At 40.3% G+C, this 17084-nt stretch overlaps 1 protein-coding gene across 1 annotated transcript in view; it reads left to right on the plus strand.

The window, feature by feature from the left end:
* The first annotated feature begins 685 nt into the window (after positions 1 to 685).
* Positions 686 to 17084, plus strand: part of AKAP10 (A-kinase anchoring protein 10) — a 384577-nt gene continuing 368178 nt past the window's right edge. Inside the window, exon 1 of the mRNA XM_069226353.1 lies at positions 686 to 925. Within this exon, the coding sequence (XP_069082454.1) occupies positions 904 to 925 (22 nt within the window). The 5' untranslated portion in view covers positions 686 to 903. The remainder of the gene's footprint in view (positions 926 to 17084) is intronic.

Raw genomic sequence — 17084 nt, forward strand, 5'->3', positions numbered from 1 at the left:
TTTCAATTTAAGTGGCAAGAAAAGTCCAGTTAGGAATTTACAACGCTAATAGCTCTAACTCGAGCGAATGCGAGACGCATTGCATTGCAAATGCTTGTTCGGCCGAGATGTCATTTAATAGCTCTAATGCAATTACTCCATGTAATACCGAAATGCAACACACATGCATACTAAAAACTTGACAACACTGGTAGTGGTACCCGAGTCAGAGGCCCTCCCTTCTCCCAAAACATTACAGACGTAAAAAATATATATATTCCTTTTGTGGAAGCCTGAATAATTAATTGCTATTTGTTTGAAAATTTGACATAACTACTACATTAGATTTCGCAGAACAAAATAACTTTCACATTCATAAACGTTTTAATGTTCATGAATGGCAAATAGAAGAAACAGCTTTGTTAATGCCGTCTCGCCACTTGTCTCTTCTGCTTTTCGTGACAGAAAATAACCTCATTTTACATCTCATTGCTTTCTAACCAAACCATGTTGAGTTAGCTGCATGGAAATAATGTAGTGTTAGGACTAACAACATGGCACCGATTGCAGGTATATGTGTAATCTGATTTAGCATTGTAGTTCTTGAATGTAACTTGGGTTTACCTGTCTGTTTTTTATTTCTGGCGTTTAGTCTTGTTCGTTCTTTTTCTGCGTTTTCTCTGTTTTTAGTTTTCTTTTTGTCCTTTTTCCATGTCGATTTCGCTGTCATTCAGTTCTGTTGTCCTGTCTAGCGCGCATCCATCCTCTATGGATGTGGAATACCCCGTTCTTCTCCCGGCATGCCCTGCGCGGCCCGGAAAGGCCCGGCTATTGACAGTATGGCGGTTTTGGCAGCGCTGTCCTGAGGGCGGAAGGAGGAAGAGTCGCCCATGGTAGAAGTAGGGAGCCCGATCCAGGGCAGCCATGTCCTTCTTCCGAAGGAAAGGTGAGGGACCGTGGGAAGGGAAGGAGGTAGCTTTCGTGAAAGTGGGACAATAGAAATAATGGCTTTTGAGGGAGAATAGGGTAGTCTGGGGAAGGTATCATACCTCAGAGGGATACATATGTAAGCTTTGAAACTCCTTGTGAATGGGCAAGGGCACCGGCAACAGGAACGGGTTCGTGAACCTGTGGATTCTGACAGCATGGTGGTGTCAGACAGTCTGTCATTCATATCGTGGTCGCAGAGTTGCGAAAAATGACTATCTTTGGAAGCGATGTTTTCGAGTGTGACAGTCGTGTTTCGTCCTTTAATGACGTGTTTATGCTGAACCATCCTGTATAGATCACATTGGTTTACCTAATCTTATGCATGTATATTGGGTTATCCAATTTAGGGCACGTTGAATGATTCAGTGACAGATGTATATTGGATCACAACATGGGTGTGGGCGTTGTGATGGTCATGTCGCGTTCTTCACTTAGCAGGTTTTTGGATCCTTCAGTGAGGAAAAGTTTCCGTGCTCCAGTGAGAAACAGGTGGTGCCCACCAAAGAAGCGTTTGAGTCTTCAACTGAAATGATCCTGTTCTCCAACTTAGAGCCAGCTTTACATGTAATTACAAAAAGGAAACTAGAACCTGATAGTAATGATGCCTACAAAATACAACATATGGGGTTTCCCTTTTCTCCTTCATGTATCTAATCCAACGAGTTATTTTTATTTATAGACTCATCTCGAACAAAACAATGTCATGGTTGGTTTCTCATTTACTTAAATTAGCTTTTTAGGAGAAGATGGACTCTAGCTCAAGTCACCTGCATTTCCAGGTACATACCACAGACAGACTCTGCAATTTATTTAGGTACCCACACAGCGGACGTTCCTACAGGGTGTTCGCTTGAATCAATGAATCAATCAGGGAATTTGTAAAACGCACTACTCACCCGTGAGGGACTCAAGACGCTGAGGAGGGGAGGGGGAGAAGGAGTTGGGGAGGTGCTGCTACTGCTTGAACAGCCAGGTCTTGAGAAGTTTCCTGAAGGTAAGGAGGTCTTTGGTCTAGCGCAGGTGGGTGGGAAGACTTCAGTCTGTATGACATGCAGTACAAATTCCATAAAGAAATCTTCACGCTACCTGTAGCATTGTAATCTAATATTGTATCTGCAAACCGGACAGACTTCTTGTTAAAATAAAGTCGTACATCTGTGCACAGGAAATGTTACATCTATGGCATATGTATGGTTTTCTTATTATAAAACGTTAACAGTTGGTTGTTATTACATTGTGTAGTTTTACAGGCTATAGTAGTGGTAGCGTCCTTCCCAGCCCAGAAGCAAGTAAATGAATACTCCACACATGGAGCTCTATAACAGCTATAACAGACATCTTTATTCTCCCACATACTATTGTGCTTCCTGTGCATTGTTTCATAACTTTTAAAACCACACCTTAGCGCCCCCTATCTGATTGCATAATTCTTGTCTAAAGTCCACCCAGGACCGAGAGGGCATGATATCAGACATTACATCTCCCCCTTTGATAAATAAAAAGTGCACACAATATTAGCATCATTGTTCCTCAATGAGCCGCTGAGGCGCTCACACTGATCTGCCGGTTGGAATGAGGTAGTTGAGATGCACTGTCAACATGCATCAATTTCCTAAACTCAGATGTGCATTCTGGACGTTCAGGCCAGGTCACCCTTCTATGATTTAAGGAGCTGATTAACATTGAGGTAGGTGTTTAAAGTGTGTTAACTTCCACGTGTTGGATTTTCCAGGACAGTGCGCCGTCACCATGTGTCCTTTGCACGTCACGAAGAACAGTAAATTAAATGTCGGTTTTCCGATTCCGTTTCTGTTTGACCAGTGCCAAGTTCCATTTCTCATAGACTGTTTCCTGGGTGTGTCTGCAATGATTGACACATGTTTTCATTTGGCAATTTTGAGAAGTATCTGTGACACAAACTTTTTCAGTATTCAGCGATTGGTTCAATGTCTATTGTGGTAGCTTGGTTCTGATAGCTCTCCCAATCAGCAAGGTGGCAGGGCTCCCACCAGTTGTGAAGTGAGAAGTTGATTGAAAGTGCTGGGCACAGGGCTTGATGTAGATTGAGTCCCTCCTTTGATGCTCACTGAATTACTTTCTTGACGGTGCCCATAAATCCTTCAATAATACCATTGGCTGGGGGCCAGAGAGGTGTACTCTTTTGATGCCTAACATTGAATCCACCAAGCAACTCCTTGAATTCTTTGCTATTGAAAGGTGGGCCATTGTCAGATTTGAGAATAGCAGGAATGCCCGCGCCACAAAGATATAATCAAGCTGCTTGATGACTTTTATCATGGGCTGTCAATGATAAGTCTTCCACCAGAAGAACACGCAAGTATTCATCAATGACTATCATGAGGTGGTGTTTGTTTTCTTGAGGACCAAAGAAGTCAATTGCAGTCCTCTCCCAGGAAGGCACAGAACAGTCATTGTTAATGGATGCTGTATCAACTTGGGGGTTAAACAGTTACCAAGATGGCATGCTTTTAGCTCTCTCTCAACTCATTCATCTAGGCGAAGGAACCACACTGTGTCTCTTAGGGCTCTTTTGGTGACTACAATGCCACAATGTCTTTAATTGCTCGATGACCTGCTGTCTCAGGCTCTCATGTATGACAATTCTCAAGCCTCTCAATATGATACCCTCCTGGGTGATGACGGATAGCTCAACCTGTAAATTTTTGAATTCTTGGAATTCAGCATAATCAGCAAAAGGTCGAACACTTACCTTCCAAGATTGTGTTCTAATGAGGTATTTGATGATGAGCATGTCTTTATCTGCCTTGGTGGCAGCAATAATCTTTCCAGTAGATAGAGCTGTTGATGTGCTGGACCTCACAGTGAAATTGAGATACTCTTTTGTCTTTCCTTGGCTTGTGTACAATCACATAGTCATACTCTTGCAGTCACAACCTCCACCTCTTAATGCGAGGGGGCAGCTTAGCTTTTGGGTTTCCAAAAACAGTGAGCAACACCGGATGCTCTGTGATGACAGTGAAACATTTCCCATATAAAAACACATGGAACTGTTCGCAGGCACACACTACAGCCAGATTCTCCTTCTCGGTCTAAGAGTAGGCATGTTCTGTTTAAGACAGGCTTCTGCTGGCATAGACCACCATGCATCTCCAGGCATTCAGATGGCCATTGTGTTGAGCAAGGATTGGCTTCAACCCCACCAGACTTGCATCTACAGTGATCTCAGTATGAACTTGGGATCAAAATAGGCCATTTCAGTTACGTTCTCAATTGCATGCTTTATTTCTTTGACACTCTCGAAACATTCACAAGACCACTGAAATGGGACATTCTGTTTTGTTAAGTTTCTCAATGGGGCACTCACTGTAGCAAAGTCACAAATGTACCTTGAGCAATAACTGTCCATGCCTAAGTAGGGTCATAGCTTGGTTACATCTTGTGGCAGCAGGAAGATGACAATGCTTGCACCTTATCCATGTCAGGATTCCTTCCCCCCCCACAGAGAATATGTGCCCAAAGAATTTGTTTGGTTTTGTGAAGCTCACACTTTGCTGCATTCAGAGTGAGACTTGCATCAGCAAGTAATTGACACACCAGCTTAAGGGCCTTCTAATGCTTCTTTTGTTGTTGCCCCAAATACCAGTATGTCATCACTGTAATTGAAAGCAAGCATAACAGGTTGAATATTTCAGCGAATAACACCTTAAAATATCTCCGCAGCCGAAGATACTCCAATACTCAGTCTTTAATATCTGAACAAACCACATGAGTCAGAAAAGTAGTAATGTATCTACAGTTCTCTTCCAGCTCGTGTTGATAATATCCTTTGTTCAGGTCAAGACAAGAGAAGATTTTAGCTCTGTTCAGCTGCATGATCATGTCCACTGTGTGGGACCAGGATGTCTTTCTCTTACGATTGCGTTGTTGGACTGGCACATATTGACACAAATGCGCACTGTAGCTCCACTGTCCTTTTTTGGCACCACAACTTTGAACAAAGCCCACAGGGTAGGACTGGTGGAGCGTTAAATGATGTCAAGTTTCAACAGCGTTTCTAGTTCTTTCTCAGTGGCTGCATTTAAGTGAAACTCGACTGCGGTGCTGTTGGGCAACAGGGTGAGTGTCCTCATTAATATGAAGTTGCACTTCGATCTTCTTGAGTCTTCCTAAGACACGAAACAATGATGGGAACTGACAATTTCAGCCTGAGTATGGATGTTGTAGTTGAGAGATGTCAGTTCCATGTCAGCATCTGTGGCAAAGCTAAGTAGGCAAGCACTAGCTGAAGTGCCCTGAAGGACATTAATTGAGGCTTGCACTGACGATTTGTGTCATAAGGTTGTTTTGAATGAAAGCAGCCCACATGTTTACCTCTGTGTTTGACGGAGTAAGGCATGGTACAGGAGACAGGTTGTGTAACTTCTCTACTAGCATGATGTTATTCAATGCACCACTGTCTATAATGAAGGTTATGGGGCACCGTTCACCTTTAATGTGATTTTAGGATAATGTCCAAACAAATTTTGTCTCTTCGTTTGGTGATTCTCTTTTGTTTTTTAAATCTTCTTTGCAAGAAGCTAACTCTACATATGCATGTCGCTCTTTAGTCAGTATTATCAACGCACATATGTCTTCTTCGCTAGTGCTTGATAATGATGTGGGAGAGCCTTTATATTATGAATTTGACAATGATCGACTCTGCTTGGTTTCTACTTGTGGTAAGTGATGCTGCCTTTTGGTCTTGTGGGCGTGGTTAGAATGCTTCTGGCGCCTTCTGGCATCCATTTTCACTTCTCACTGTGATGCATTTAGTTTCTCTTTCACTTTGCAAACCGTTGTGAAGTGGGGGTTTTTCCAGCAGCCTTTGCACATCTGTCTTGTGGCTGGACATTTTACCTCCAAGGGAATATAAAAACCCACATTGTAAACATAACTTTTTCTTTTTCAGAGACTTCAACTTGTGTGTATTTATTCCACGCCTTTGCTTGCTTTTCATGATCAACGCTAATTCATTATCTGCTGTTCCTGCTTCCATATTAGCAGCTTGTCGGTCTGCTTATTCTTTTACTCTTGCAGCTATTAGCATTTTCTCTAAACTGAGTACCTCTCAACATGCGTCTTCTGAAGGAATCTGAAAGGCAGCCATCAGTGACTCAGAGGCGCATGTCTTCTTCATCATTAAAGTCACAGAACTTGCAGTGTTTGAGAAGTACATCGAGTCTCTCAACAAATTCATTGTTTCACCAGCTTGTTGTTGTGCTTGGTTGAAGATGTACCTCTCGTAATAGACATTCGGAATCTGATTAAACTTGGTATCAAGCGCTTCTTTTATCTTCTGATATGATGTTGCATCAGCTTGTGAGACTTTCTTTAGCACTTCTTTCATTCCACCACCGGCAATGTTCAAATATTTAATGTTTTTCTAATCGTCATCTTCTCCTAGTGCATCTATGAAGTCATTAAACGTTTCGACCCATGAAGTCCACCTGGCACCAATGTTCTGTTTCTTGGTTGTATCAAACAAAGATGGTTGCTTTAGGAATTAGCTGCATCGTACTTTGTGTTTCCTTCTGTTGCCATTGCGAGCAAGTGCTGTTCAGGCTGTGTTCTTCTTGCAGAGAAGGATTGGCAACCTCAGGACTGGCAACCTCCCCATGCAACACCCTGTTGCTTTGGCCTGTTTGTCATGCCTGATTTTCGAGGTTCTATAGCACTTCACTCGCTTGTTTCAGTAAGTTTCTGTTTTCATACCTGGGCGTCACTGCCTTTACCATTTGCTTCAAATTGATGATAGCTCTGTGCTATGATGCAGTGCAGAATCTCTCCTTTCAGCGTTACCAAAAGGTTTTTGTGAACTTCTCAAATGCGCTCCTCTGCAGGGCCTTCAGTTTCTTCGATGGCTGTTTATGGGCCGGAGTGAGGACTTGACCCCACGAATGCCAATCGCAGACTGCTGTGCTTCAATTTTGGGTGCATGTGGCACGCACAAGCGGTTTACTGCACCTTTGCAAACTCTCAGGCAGAGCAGCTTTGTTTCTTTGGGGCATGTACCCCCTACTCATCGCCATTTGAGGTGTCCTCCCCAGCCCAGGAGCAGGTACATCAATACCACACACACGGAGCTCTATAACAGACGTCTTTATTCTTCCATATACTATTGCACTCTCTATGCATTACATTATAACTTTTATAACCACACTTTAGCACTTCCCATCCGATTACATAATTTCTGCCTATAGTCCCTCCGGGACTGCGAGGGCCCTAGTGCACATAATATCAAAGACACTACAGTAGGTAAGGGTTTTGGTATTGGCTACTTACTCTGATAAAACTTCACAGTGTTCTTGTTAGGCACTGTTGAGGGTGTTGTATATTATTTTTCAAGATGTATTTTTCTACATATTTGTAACTTTATAACTATATGCTTGAGGATTGCCAGTTTACGAGCGCTTGAATAGGCCTGTAGTAGGTAAGGCCTAAAGCCAATAGTAACAGATCCATCAGTTCATTGGGAAAAGTCATGCCAGATTTCATAGGGTTGATCTGTTTATTATGAAATGTTATGATAAAGCCAATAGGCCTGACCTACTTATTGTGAAAAGCACAAGTTAAAGGTAACACGTTTTTAAGGATGGCTTGTTATTACATTGTGTTAAACCTGAAGGCAGGTATTTTGTTAGATGGAAATTTCACAGATTACCTTAGTAGGCAAGGGTTTTGATGTTGGAGATCCACCCAAAGAAACCCTGGGCGATAGAAGATATGTACTACATTAATCCCTGTTAGGCTGTTTTAGGAGAGATACGGATTGCTTTTCCAACTGTAATTGTGTATACATTTGTACTTTTATGACTATATCATGGATAGTTGCCCTGTGGAAAGCTTACGGTCAGTACAGTATTGTTCAGATGGCTATGGTGACAAGCCAACAAGACAATGATAAAGTTTAAAGGCCTGTTTATTTATATTGAAAAGGGATGATAAAGTCAATCTTCCTCATATAAATTCTGAAAAACATATGTTAAAGTCAAAAGGCATTTACGAGTTGATTGTTCTTATTCTGTGTTAAAACCTGCAAATGGGTATTTTATTACATGAAATCTCACAGGTTACCTAAGCAGTCAAGGGGTTTTGGTGCTGGTTTTGCCCTCTGACAAACCATGGATATAGATGATTTGCAGTCCGGATTCTTGTGAGGCTGTTTTAGGAGAGTTTTTTTGCCTTGCGAACTGTAATTCTGTATACTATGTCATTTTATGACTATAGGTGATGGTTGCCTTGTTTGAAAACTTTAGCTGCTGTACTTGAGTCCTCAGTTGGTTATTGTGTCTAGCTAATGACCATAGCTAGAGGCCTCATTAGTCCACTAGGAAATAATATTTACAGTTCCATAGGACTCATCTGTTTATTATGAAAGGTTATGATAAACTTAGGCTGTATAAGGACGGATTGTTATTTTTCTGTATTAAAGCATACAGATTGTTTTTTTTCTTAAATAAAGTGTTGTGGATTACCATTGTAGGGGAAGGGTTTTGGTGTTACTGCTCTTGACAAACCCTAGTGACAGAAGACTTTCACTGTAACAATTCTTGCTAGTATCTCCTTTTAGCTGTCTGCCATATATCTATATTGATACACAGAGGGTCTTTGGGTTAGCTCTGTTCTGCCCGAGTGCTTTTTACACTCTGTTCAGTCCGGAACAGAAAACTGGGGTAATGGTTCAGTCCGCATTAGTCTTTGGGCCTCTTGCCTGTGAATGGCCGCATTTTCTGATTACTTGTGTACATCCATCTGAATACTTCAATTTCACGGCTGTTTAGTTTTTTAATTTTCTCCCTTTAAAGTTCTCTTCATGTCTTTGTTTTGCCTCTTTTTATGTTAATGTTTAATAAAAGAATACTTCAGCTTTCTAGGCAGTGCTTATTGGTTGTTTGCTTGCCACACATTTCCTCTGCAGTGTGCAGCATGCCACTTAGCTACTTCTAAACAAGGAGACCTTCATGAAAGGCTGTTATCCATAGTGTATCATTGATTTACTGTTCCAAGATAGCCAACATGGTTGTAAATGTGGTGGCCGTGTTTGACCTTTAAACAATAAACTGTTAATACTTTTGCAGGACAGATACCTGCTGCCTTGTTTAGCTTTGTTAGGGCAGGCATATGCCTGCCATGTTTATACAGCAGTATGTTTTCTTTTTTCTTCTTCTGTTCTTTTATTTATCTTGCATATGTTGTTGAGTTTGTGTTTTATTGTGATTGTGTCAGAGTGAATGCAAGAATGTTTAAGTGGATTGATGAATGGCTGCATAAGTACAAATACGAGTGACAGAGTGCATATATAATGATTTATTGAGTGTCTAAATCTATCAATGAAACAAGTCACTTTCGTTCATAAGCCAGACCTATTGACATTGCCAAAGCTTGTTAATGTTGAAATGTCACTGATGGCTGAGTTTTGGGGTTTAGTTCTGGATGCCAGCTCGTTTTTTAATTTAAAATTGATTGCAACACCAATGTAGTAGACAGATCCCTCTGATCTTCTGCATTTCAATCTAATATTTCTTCTCATAAATTTACAGTTGACGTCTCATGGGGGTTTTCTAGATGTTCACATACTTTGACTCCTTCTCTGTTTACCATCTTTATTAAACGTCTTAGTTTGAAATTATGATTCTTGGAAACTTTGGTTGGCAGTGTGGAGTCCAAACCCATTCCAGTAGTCCTGAATGTAGGTGAAATTTTCCCAGTGGGATGGCAAGTGTTTCTTGTGCTCTTATTTGAGAGTGAGAGAGTTGAGGGTGAATGTCCTAAAGCTAAATCAGTGAGGGTATGAAAGCACCTCCCTGCTAGAACTGTTTGTTATTAGTGGCATCTATAACAACAGGTTTACTGTTTTTGTTTATTTAAATATTAGGTAGTAGTCCGTGCTTAATTGGTATCATCAAGTAGACCACAGCAAACATACTCTCTGGAATTCAGGAATAGGCTTTATTAACTGTAAGAGCCAAGGAGCCTCTTCAGTCAGTACTGCAGTGGAGGTCTCTAAACCTAAAGCTAATCTCTCAGCAGTATGTGAAGCAGACGTTTTGAAACATGTGAACTTGTATGTAAAGAAAATATTTTTAAAATGACTAGCATGCCCAAGGTTATGTCAGTGATTCACCTTTTGTGTTTTCCTCAGTGCAGCACCATGTGGGACTGATATACCCAGACGTGATTACGTCCTCACTGTGTCAGTAGGCCAGAACAGCACTATGGTTGCTTGTGATCATGTTCAGATGGGAACAGGATGGGCTCACTGTTTCCTGTTGGAACAGCATCAAGACTAATTTTAATATTACTGGTATCTGATGTTGCATAATGGGTGAAAACAAATGGAATGGAATGTGCCCCTGATCTCCAGGGGCTGCCACTTTTTGCAAGCATTCTTTCCTTTACCTTCATTGTCCACTGTGTAATACCCTATATGTGTCAGGTGTACACATATGTGGGCTCGTGCTCACTGTCCTGCCACAGGTTTTAAGCTCTACCTCACTGACAAGGCCTAACGAGGCTAAAAATGATCTGGGGTTGCTTTTGCCCCCATTCAGAGGGCACATGGCCTAGTAGTTAGTTTTGTTCCTGTTGGACCAGAAGCCCGCAGATTTGCTCACTGTTGGCCTCTGCCTGAAGTTGCATAGTGGGCTAAAACAATGGTCTGGGGCACAGCTCTAATTAATTGCCAGTACTGATAAGTTTTACAAGCATTGCAACTACTGTCTTTGTGTTTTCCTTTTCATTTCGCTAAGGACAGAGCAAGGCCATTATTTAGTTGATTATTATAGAAGTAGTACTACTCTGGTTAAATTGCTGGATCTGGGCCTATTTAATAAACTGACATATCCTCTCTGGCCTGAGAGAGGCCAAGACATAACAGTAGCGCTATGTGCAGCTAATCAAGTAATCAACTGCTTTATGGGGGAAGGAGGCCCTCCATACATTCCATGGCTCACGGAATGAACAAAATCTTGGCTGTCTTGGAGAGGAGAGAGGGTCAATTTGAAATTTGTTTGTTATTAGTGGAACCCATGCATAATATTCTTGGCTTACAACTTTAAGGAGCTATCTTGTCCAAAATATTTTACCAGGAGGAGAGTGGGCTACCAGCGGAAGGGTGAACCTTGAGATGGGCCGCATTGGTGGCCTCCACCATCTCCTAATGCTGACTCGGTTATTACGTTTGTCGTTGTCTCTCTTCTTAGTGTGGAAGCCAGAGTAAGGGGTCTGGGAGGGAAGTTGGGATTTTTGGTTCTGGTTTTCGCCTTTAGGAAACCCACCAGCCTAAGGTTGTAGGTTGGTGCACATGTAGCTATTTAACTTTCAATAAAACAGATTTAAACCATAAATTGCGGAAGAAACAATGACTCGCCATTTCTGAGAGAATAAATATAACTTTTATTTAATTAGCTAACTGGCAGAAAGTATTGTGGTTTCTATTCACACACAAAGTCTTGACCAAACTTTCAATGGTTAATCTTTGAATAATTCTAGCAGAAATTACAGAAAAGGGATTTTCAAATGTTGATATTAATATACTGTAAGTGTGTGAATGATCAAGTCGGGAAATAGGCAAGCAAAAGTACAATCAGAGTTATTTCATGTTTACATACTTGTGGTCATTAGAAAGAAAAATGTGACTTCAGTCTTTGTTTTTTGTTGTTGTTTTTAACAAATTCATAGAACATGTCTATAACTTAGGTTGATTAAATTGGTGAACCCTGCATGGAAGTAGGGTTTGCTATGAGTTAATGAGCTCACCTATAAAAGTAATATCTCATCTACAGAAACTATTTATCACTTTGTTTTCTCATTACTTTCCTAAAACCCTTCCCCAGCAATGTTTAAAGCAAATTCTAAATAACTATAAAATAAGAAATAATAATGAAGTTAGTCATTTGTGTTCTCTATTTTCATCAAGTAATGGAGTATGTCACAAACTTTATTGAGAACTGAAGCAGCTAAGAAAATATATATTTAGCAGCTTGTCACTATTTTTGTTTATTTTGTAGATTTTGAACAAGGTTTGGACAATAACCAGTTTTCACTTAAATGAATTTCTGTTTAGGTATGATTTCTTCACTCCTTTAAAAAAAAAAAAACTTGTTTTGTTGCACATTGAAATATTATTTACAAGTTATTTCCTAGTTTTTTTGTAGTGCTTACCAGACACATTGGTGATAAAGCAATTTATATAGAAAATAATTTAATAACGGAATAACAATGTATGGGGCAATAAATACAGTATGCTGTAGTGATATTTGATTTTCAAATAAATCAAATAGAGTATGAGCTCAGGCCATTCTATCGTTCAGGTCCCTCAACTCCGAATGCCAACATTAGTGTTACTGCCTTGGAGGCTTCACACTTACATTTTCATAGATTTTTATCTGAGATTTGGGCCTGAAAATATGGCTGACAAACAGGTTGTTGCAAATGGAAGAATCTTGGAAGCTGATCACCAATCTGGGTGGAAAGGCAGCTAAATACGTGGATTTTCATTTCCTTTTTGAATAATCATATTTTGTGATTGTTGTGATGGAAGGAGTAATGGAATTTCAGATTCTGGGGCACTTCCTGGAAAGAACTGATGCAATATCTTAATCTTTTCTAGGGTTAAAACCTTGAGGTAGAGGGTTTCTGAGCTCAGTTCTCCAGCGATTCGAACCTTCTTGGTTAGATAATTCGGCTTTTCTTCATGCAATGTGCTTGAGTGAGGCGTGCAAATTTGACTATATTCCTTGCTTCATCGAGGAACCATTTCAGAGAAACCAGAATGGAAGATAAATGGCCACTCATCCTTGATTCTGTGACCAATAAAGCAACCATGTGTAGTGCTTCTTTTAAGGGGAGATATGTGTAGTTTGGAAATCCCTACTAGTCAGGAGTTACCATAGTAGCAATGGCTTGATAGTATGTTCTAAATCTGGGATGATAAGTTTGATGCCTTTAAGCCATTTAGTCTGGAATTTTGCCCCATCTCAATATTATCAATGTGCAACGCTCAATCAGTCATTGTCCTGGATGAAGAGTCAACTCTTTTCATGATGCGGATAAAAACTGAGATCGGTTGAGCCACGTTGGTACCAGTGTATTGCAGTTGTGTGGAGAAATGAGGAGCAACTTAGTTTTTATTGGGTTTAGTTCAGGTGGTGAAGAGACCTTGAGGAATGAAACTCATTGAGAACCTTGGATAATATAACAGTGTCTTTGGGAGATGAGACCATCAAGCGATTAAAGAAACCATTTTAGGACATGTAGATCCCTTCTTTCATTGAGTAGTCTCGGAGGCTATTTACGCTTTGCCATGTCGAAGGCTGCTGAAAGGTCAAGTACGATGCGACGGGTCCAGGACATCATCAAATATTGTTATGGTTGTGGTTTCCATGTTTTGCCTTGCTCTAAATACAGAATACAAATTGTGTAACCGCTCATTTTCCTCAAAAGTTAAAGTTGGGATTCTGTGAAGCTTTCTGAAGCTTTAGCAAAGAATGGCAGAATGGAAATCGGGGGGAAAATTATTAATGTCTTCAGGATCCGCTTCTTGCTTTAATGGAAGTGACATCACATCCTATTTTTAGGCCATTGGATAGAATTCCTTGAGTGAAGGAAGAGTCTGTTTCAGCCAGCATAGAATAATTGAATAACTGGTATCTTTAAGTATGGCAGATGAGATGGATTTAGAGTGATGAGAAGGGGGTCTAGTCTTGGCAATGGTTCTGATCAGGTCATCATGGGTAATCTCTTTATAAAAACCAGTTGGCTTTTGATTTTTTAATAAAGGACTTGTGTTTGTGGTTGTAGTCATGTTGAAAAGAGAGATGCATTTTATACCTTTACAGTGAAGAAGTTGAAGTACTCCTTATGTCTCTCTCTAGATGCGCTTACGCTAGTCATTAATGGGGAGGGGTTGCGTAGAGTATTTTACAATTTTAAATAGCTTTTTTGGTGGACTCTTGGCTTTGTCTTTTACCATTTGTTTATAGAGGTGAATAGGGCTGTAAAAAAATGTATTTTGTATGTGCGTTTTTTAGTTGGTTTGGGATCAAGAGATAGCTTCTGGAGCTGAAAATAATGGGATTGACCTTTTTAATCTTTTTTATTTATTTAGTATTTTTGGAGCCAGTTCATGTAAGATCCACTTCATAGTTTCTGTATATTGGTTAGTGTGTTCCTGTGCTCCGAAAGCTGAGGGAATATTTTGGAGTGTATATGTTAACTCAGAAAATAGGGAGTCATTTTTCTGTTTCTTCTGTTTGTGACCCAGTGTTTGGTCTCTTTGATTGTCCAGAGGTTGTAGTCTTTGATGAGTTTAGTTGAAAGAGAATGAGAGAGTGGTCTTCTTGATACCAGTTGACTGGTTGGGTATCGAGGTATAGGTTTCCTTACTTTGTAGTAAGGTCAAGGATTGACCCTTTTTTGTGTCTGTTTTGAGGTCAATGGACAAGATGACTAATGTGAAGGTATGTAGCTAATGGGAAAATCTTGGAGTTATTCTGGGTGTCTTAGTGCATGTTGGGATCTCTAAGAAATGAGTGTCCGAATTGGTCATGCTTTCATTGAGGAGTTCAGTTAGTTGCTCAGTGAAGAGAGAGTTATTTCAGGTGGTGGGGTTGTAGATAACAAGGAGTCTTGTGCAATTCGAATCAATTGTCTCTCTGCTGAGGTATGTGAAAAATTGAAAATTTATCTTTTGAGAGGTCTAAATTTTCAGACTTTTTTGTGAATGACTGCCACCCTACTACCTGCCTTGTCGGTTTATCTAGATGGGTGATGGTCGGAGAAGTAGATTAGTTGCAATATTTTGTTTAGCTAGGTTTCAGCAAAAACTATCAATTGCAGGTTGTGATCAGTGATCTGTGGCACCTCTTAAATACCATTCTCCACACAACTTCATTTGGGCAGGAGGCGTTGTAAGCTGGAGTGAATCATAGAGGGCTTGGGACTAGTAATTGTTTTTATTTCTAATAATAAATAATCACAGGTAACACCTTTTATGAGACAGGTCTTACACCGTTCACAATAGCAGAGGTGGTGAATCCTTGCGTGGGTATTTATTTATTTTTTATCGGCTGTTAGAAGCAGTGTCTTCGCCTGTTAGATGGGGGTTGACTGTCCTGATGCAAGGTTTTTTGTATTTGCAAAGTGAAGTCTTTGTGGTATTTGCCTTGCAGGGACAAGTTTGGTTTACCAGGGCTGATAGATTGCCGTAGAAATTTGAGGGGTTTGATCCTAATGCTCTTACTACAGTAGTGAGGGTCTCAATACTCCACTTTAGGGTAGTGGTGTCTAATAAAAGCTGGGCTTTCACTCCACCAGTAGCGATTAGGTGTTTAGAGGGTGGGCTTGTTGGAAGGGAAGCCAGGTTTTTGTGAGTTTGATGAGAAATATGTGTTAATTTCACATGTATGTCATTAAAATCATTGCTGAAGTACGTAAAGGCAATCAGTCGATGTCTCCAACTCATTAAAGGTTTTAACACCAAGTTGTTTCATGATGAAAATAGTTGACCTGTTAAAAAATATAATATCTGTTTTAGCTTCAGCATTGTAAATAGATGTTTTTGTTTGGTCTTGTCTTTATCTAGCACTTTATACTGAAAGTGTAATAATATCACATCACAGTTGATTACTTGTAATGCTTGTAATTAATAAATGAGAATACATCCAATACCATTTTCTCTTTTCTAATTTTTTTCTGCCTTAAGATCCATCCTTTGGGAACATTTAATACAGCGGTTGGGTTGCCTCCAATTGATGAACAGAACAACTTTCCTAGCCTTGTCAAGCTTGTGGGGAGAACAGCATTGAAGAGACCATGGTCCACATATGACCTTAAGACCGCCAAAGAAAGGGAGCTTGTAGTCATAACTACTATCACATCCCAGTTGAATGAATAATCAATAATTGCATTTATATAGTGCCTACACCAGAGTGCTGTAAAGAGTGAAAACATTTTAAAAATCCATATATACTTAATTACTGAAAGTGACATTGGTGTACACAAAATTATTTATTATATCACAAAAAAGGGCTATCTGAATTTAAAGACCTGCAGGGGTTACTTCCCCATAAATCACTAGTTATCACTTTAAAACCCCCGTTCTTTCACAGAAAGAAGGAAAGCAGGGTAAAAGAAGGAAAATAATGGGGCCTGGCTATAAGGGATCCTTTTTAAAGGACGAATTCCCTCACCGACCCAAGGTTAAGGGGCTGTAATCCGCACTATGATTAGACATCACAGTGCCAGAAGGATTCCTGTGATGAAGCATGCAACCCTTGGGTGGTTGAGGGAATTTGTCCTTTAAAAAGGATGCCTCCTTTGTAGCCAGGCCCCATTTTATTCCTTCTTTTACTATGCTTTCCTTCTTTTTGTGAGAGACCCGGGGAATTTATAATGATAACCAAAAAATTATTTAGACATATTTAGCAGAACTAAAATCTGCCATTATGATGTCTATATATACTTCATGCCTAACTGGAGAGATTCTGCTGGTCTTGTTCAGACATGCATACATCCACTTGGCAGGCAAGTGCCTGCTAGGGGACGAGATGTATCCGCAACCGGTGGAGTATGGTGAAGGGGAACCATTTGCAGAGAACATTGGTTTCCTTTTCACTTCTGTGTTCCTGGTGTCTGTCTCAAATCAGTCAGAACTGATTGAAGACAGGCCAGAAAAGGAATGTAACATGCATGCTCCTGCATCACAAAGCTGCAGATTGTTGCAGACAGTTAACCGGAAAACCTTCTTGAAGAGCATTGGTTTTCTGGTACACTGCCTCAGGCTCTCATTTCTATCAGACGCTGACAGACAGAGCTGAGCTCTGGTGTCTATGCCATTGTTATGGCATGAATATCTGAACTGTGCGAAAGTACAATGAGTTACAGGTAATAAACTGGCACAGATAGACAGTTGGTCCCTACACAATATCTTCCATCTTAAAAAGCCCTGGAATAAATATTTGAGGCTTGGTACACACTCTGTTAACCTTATTGCTACCGTTTGTATGTTAACAGTTTTTGTACTGGCTTACCATTGTTCAAAGCCATATATGTCAACATCACCCTGGCATGCAACTCAGTACACCTAAATAGAA

Source organism: Pleurodeles waltl, chromosome 3_1 (genome assembly GCF_031143425.1).
Source record: "Pleurodeles waltl isolate 20211129_DDA chromosome 3_1, aPleWal1.hap1.20221129, whole genome shotgun sequence".
Classification (NCBI taxonomy): Eukaryota; Metazoa; Chordata; class Amphibia; order Caudata; family Salamandridae; genus Pleurodeles; species Pleurodeles waltl.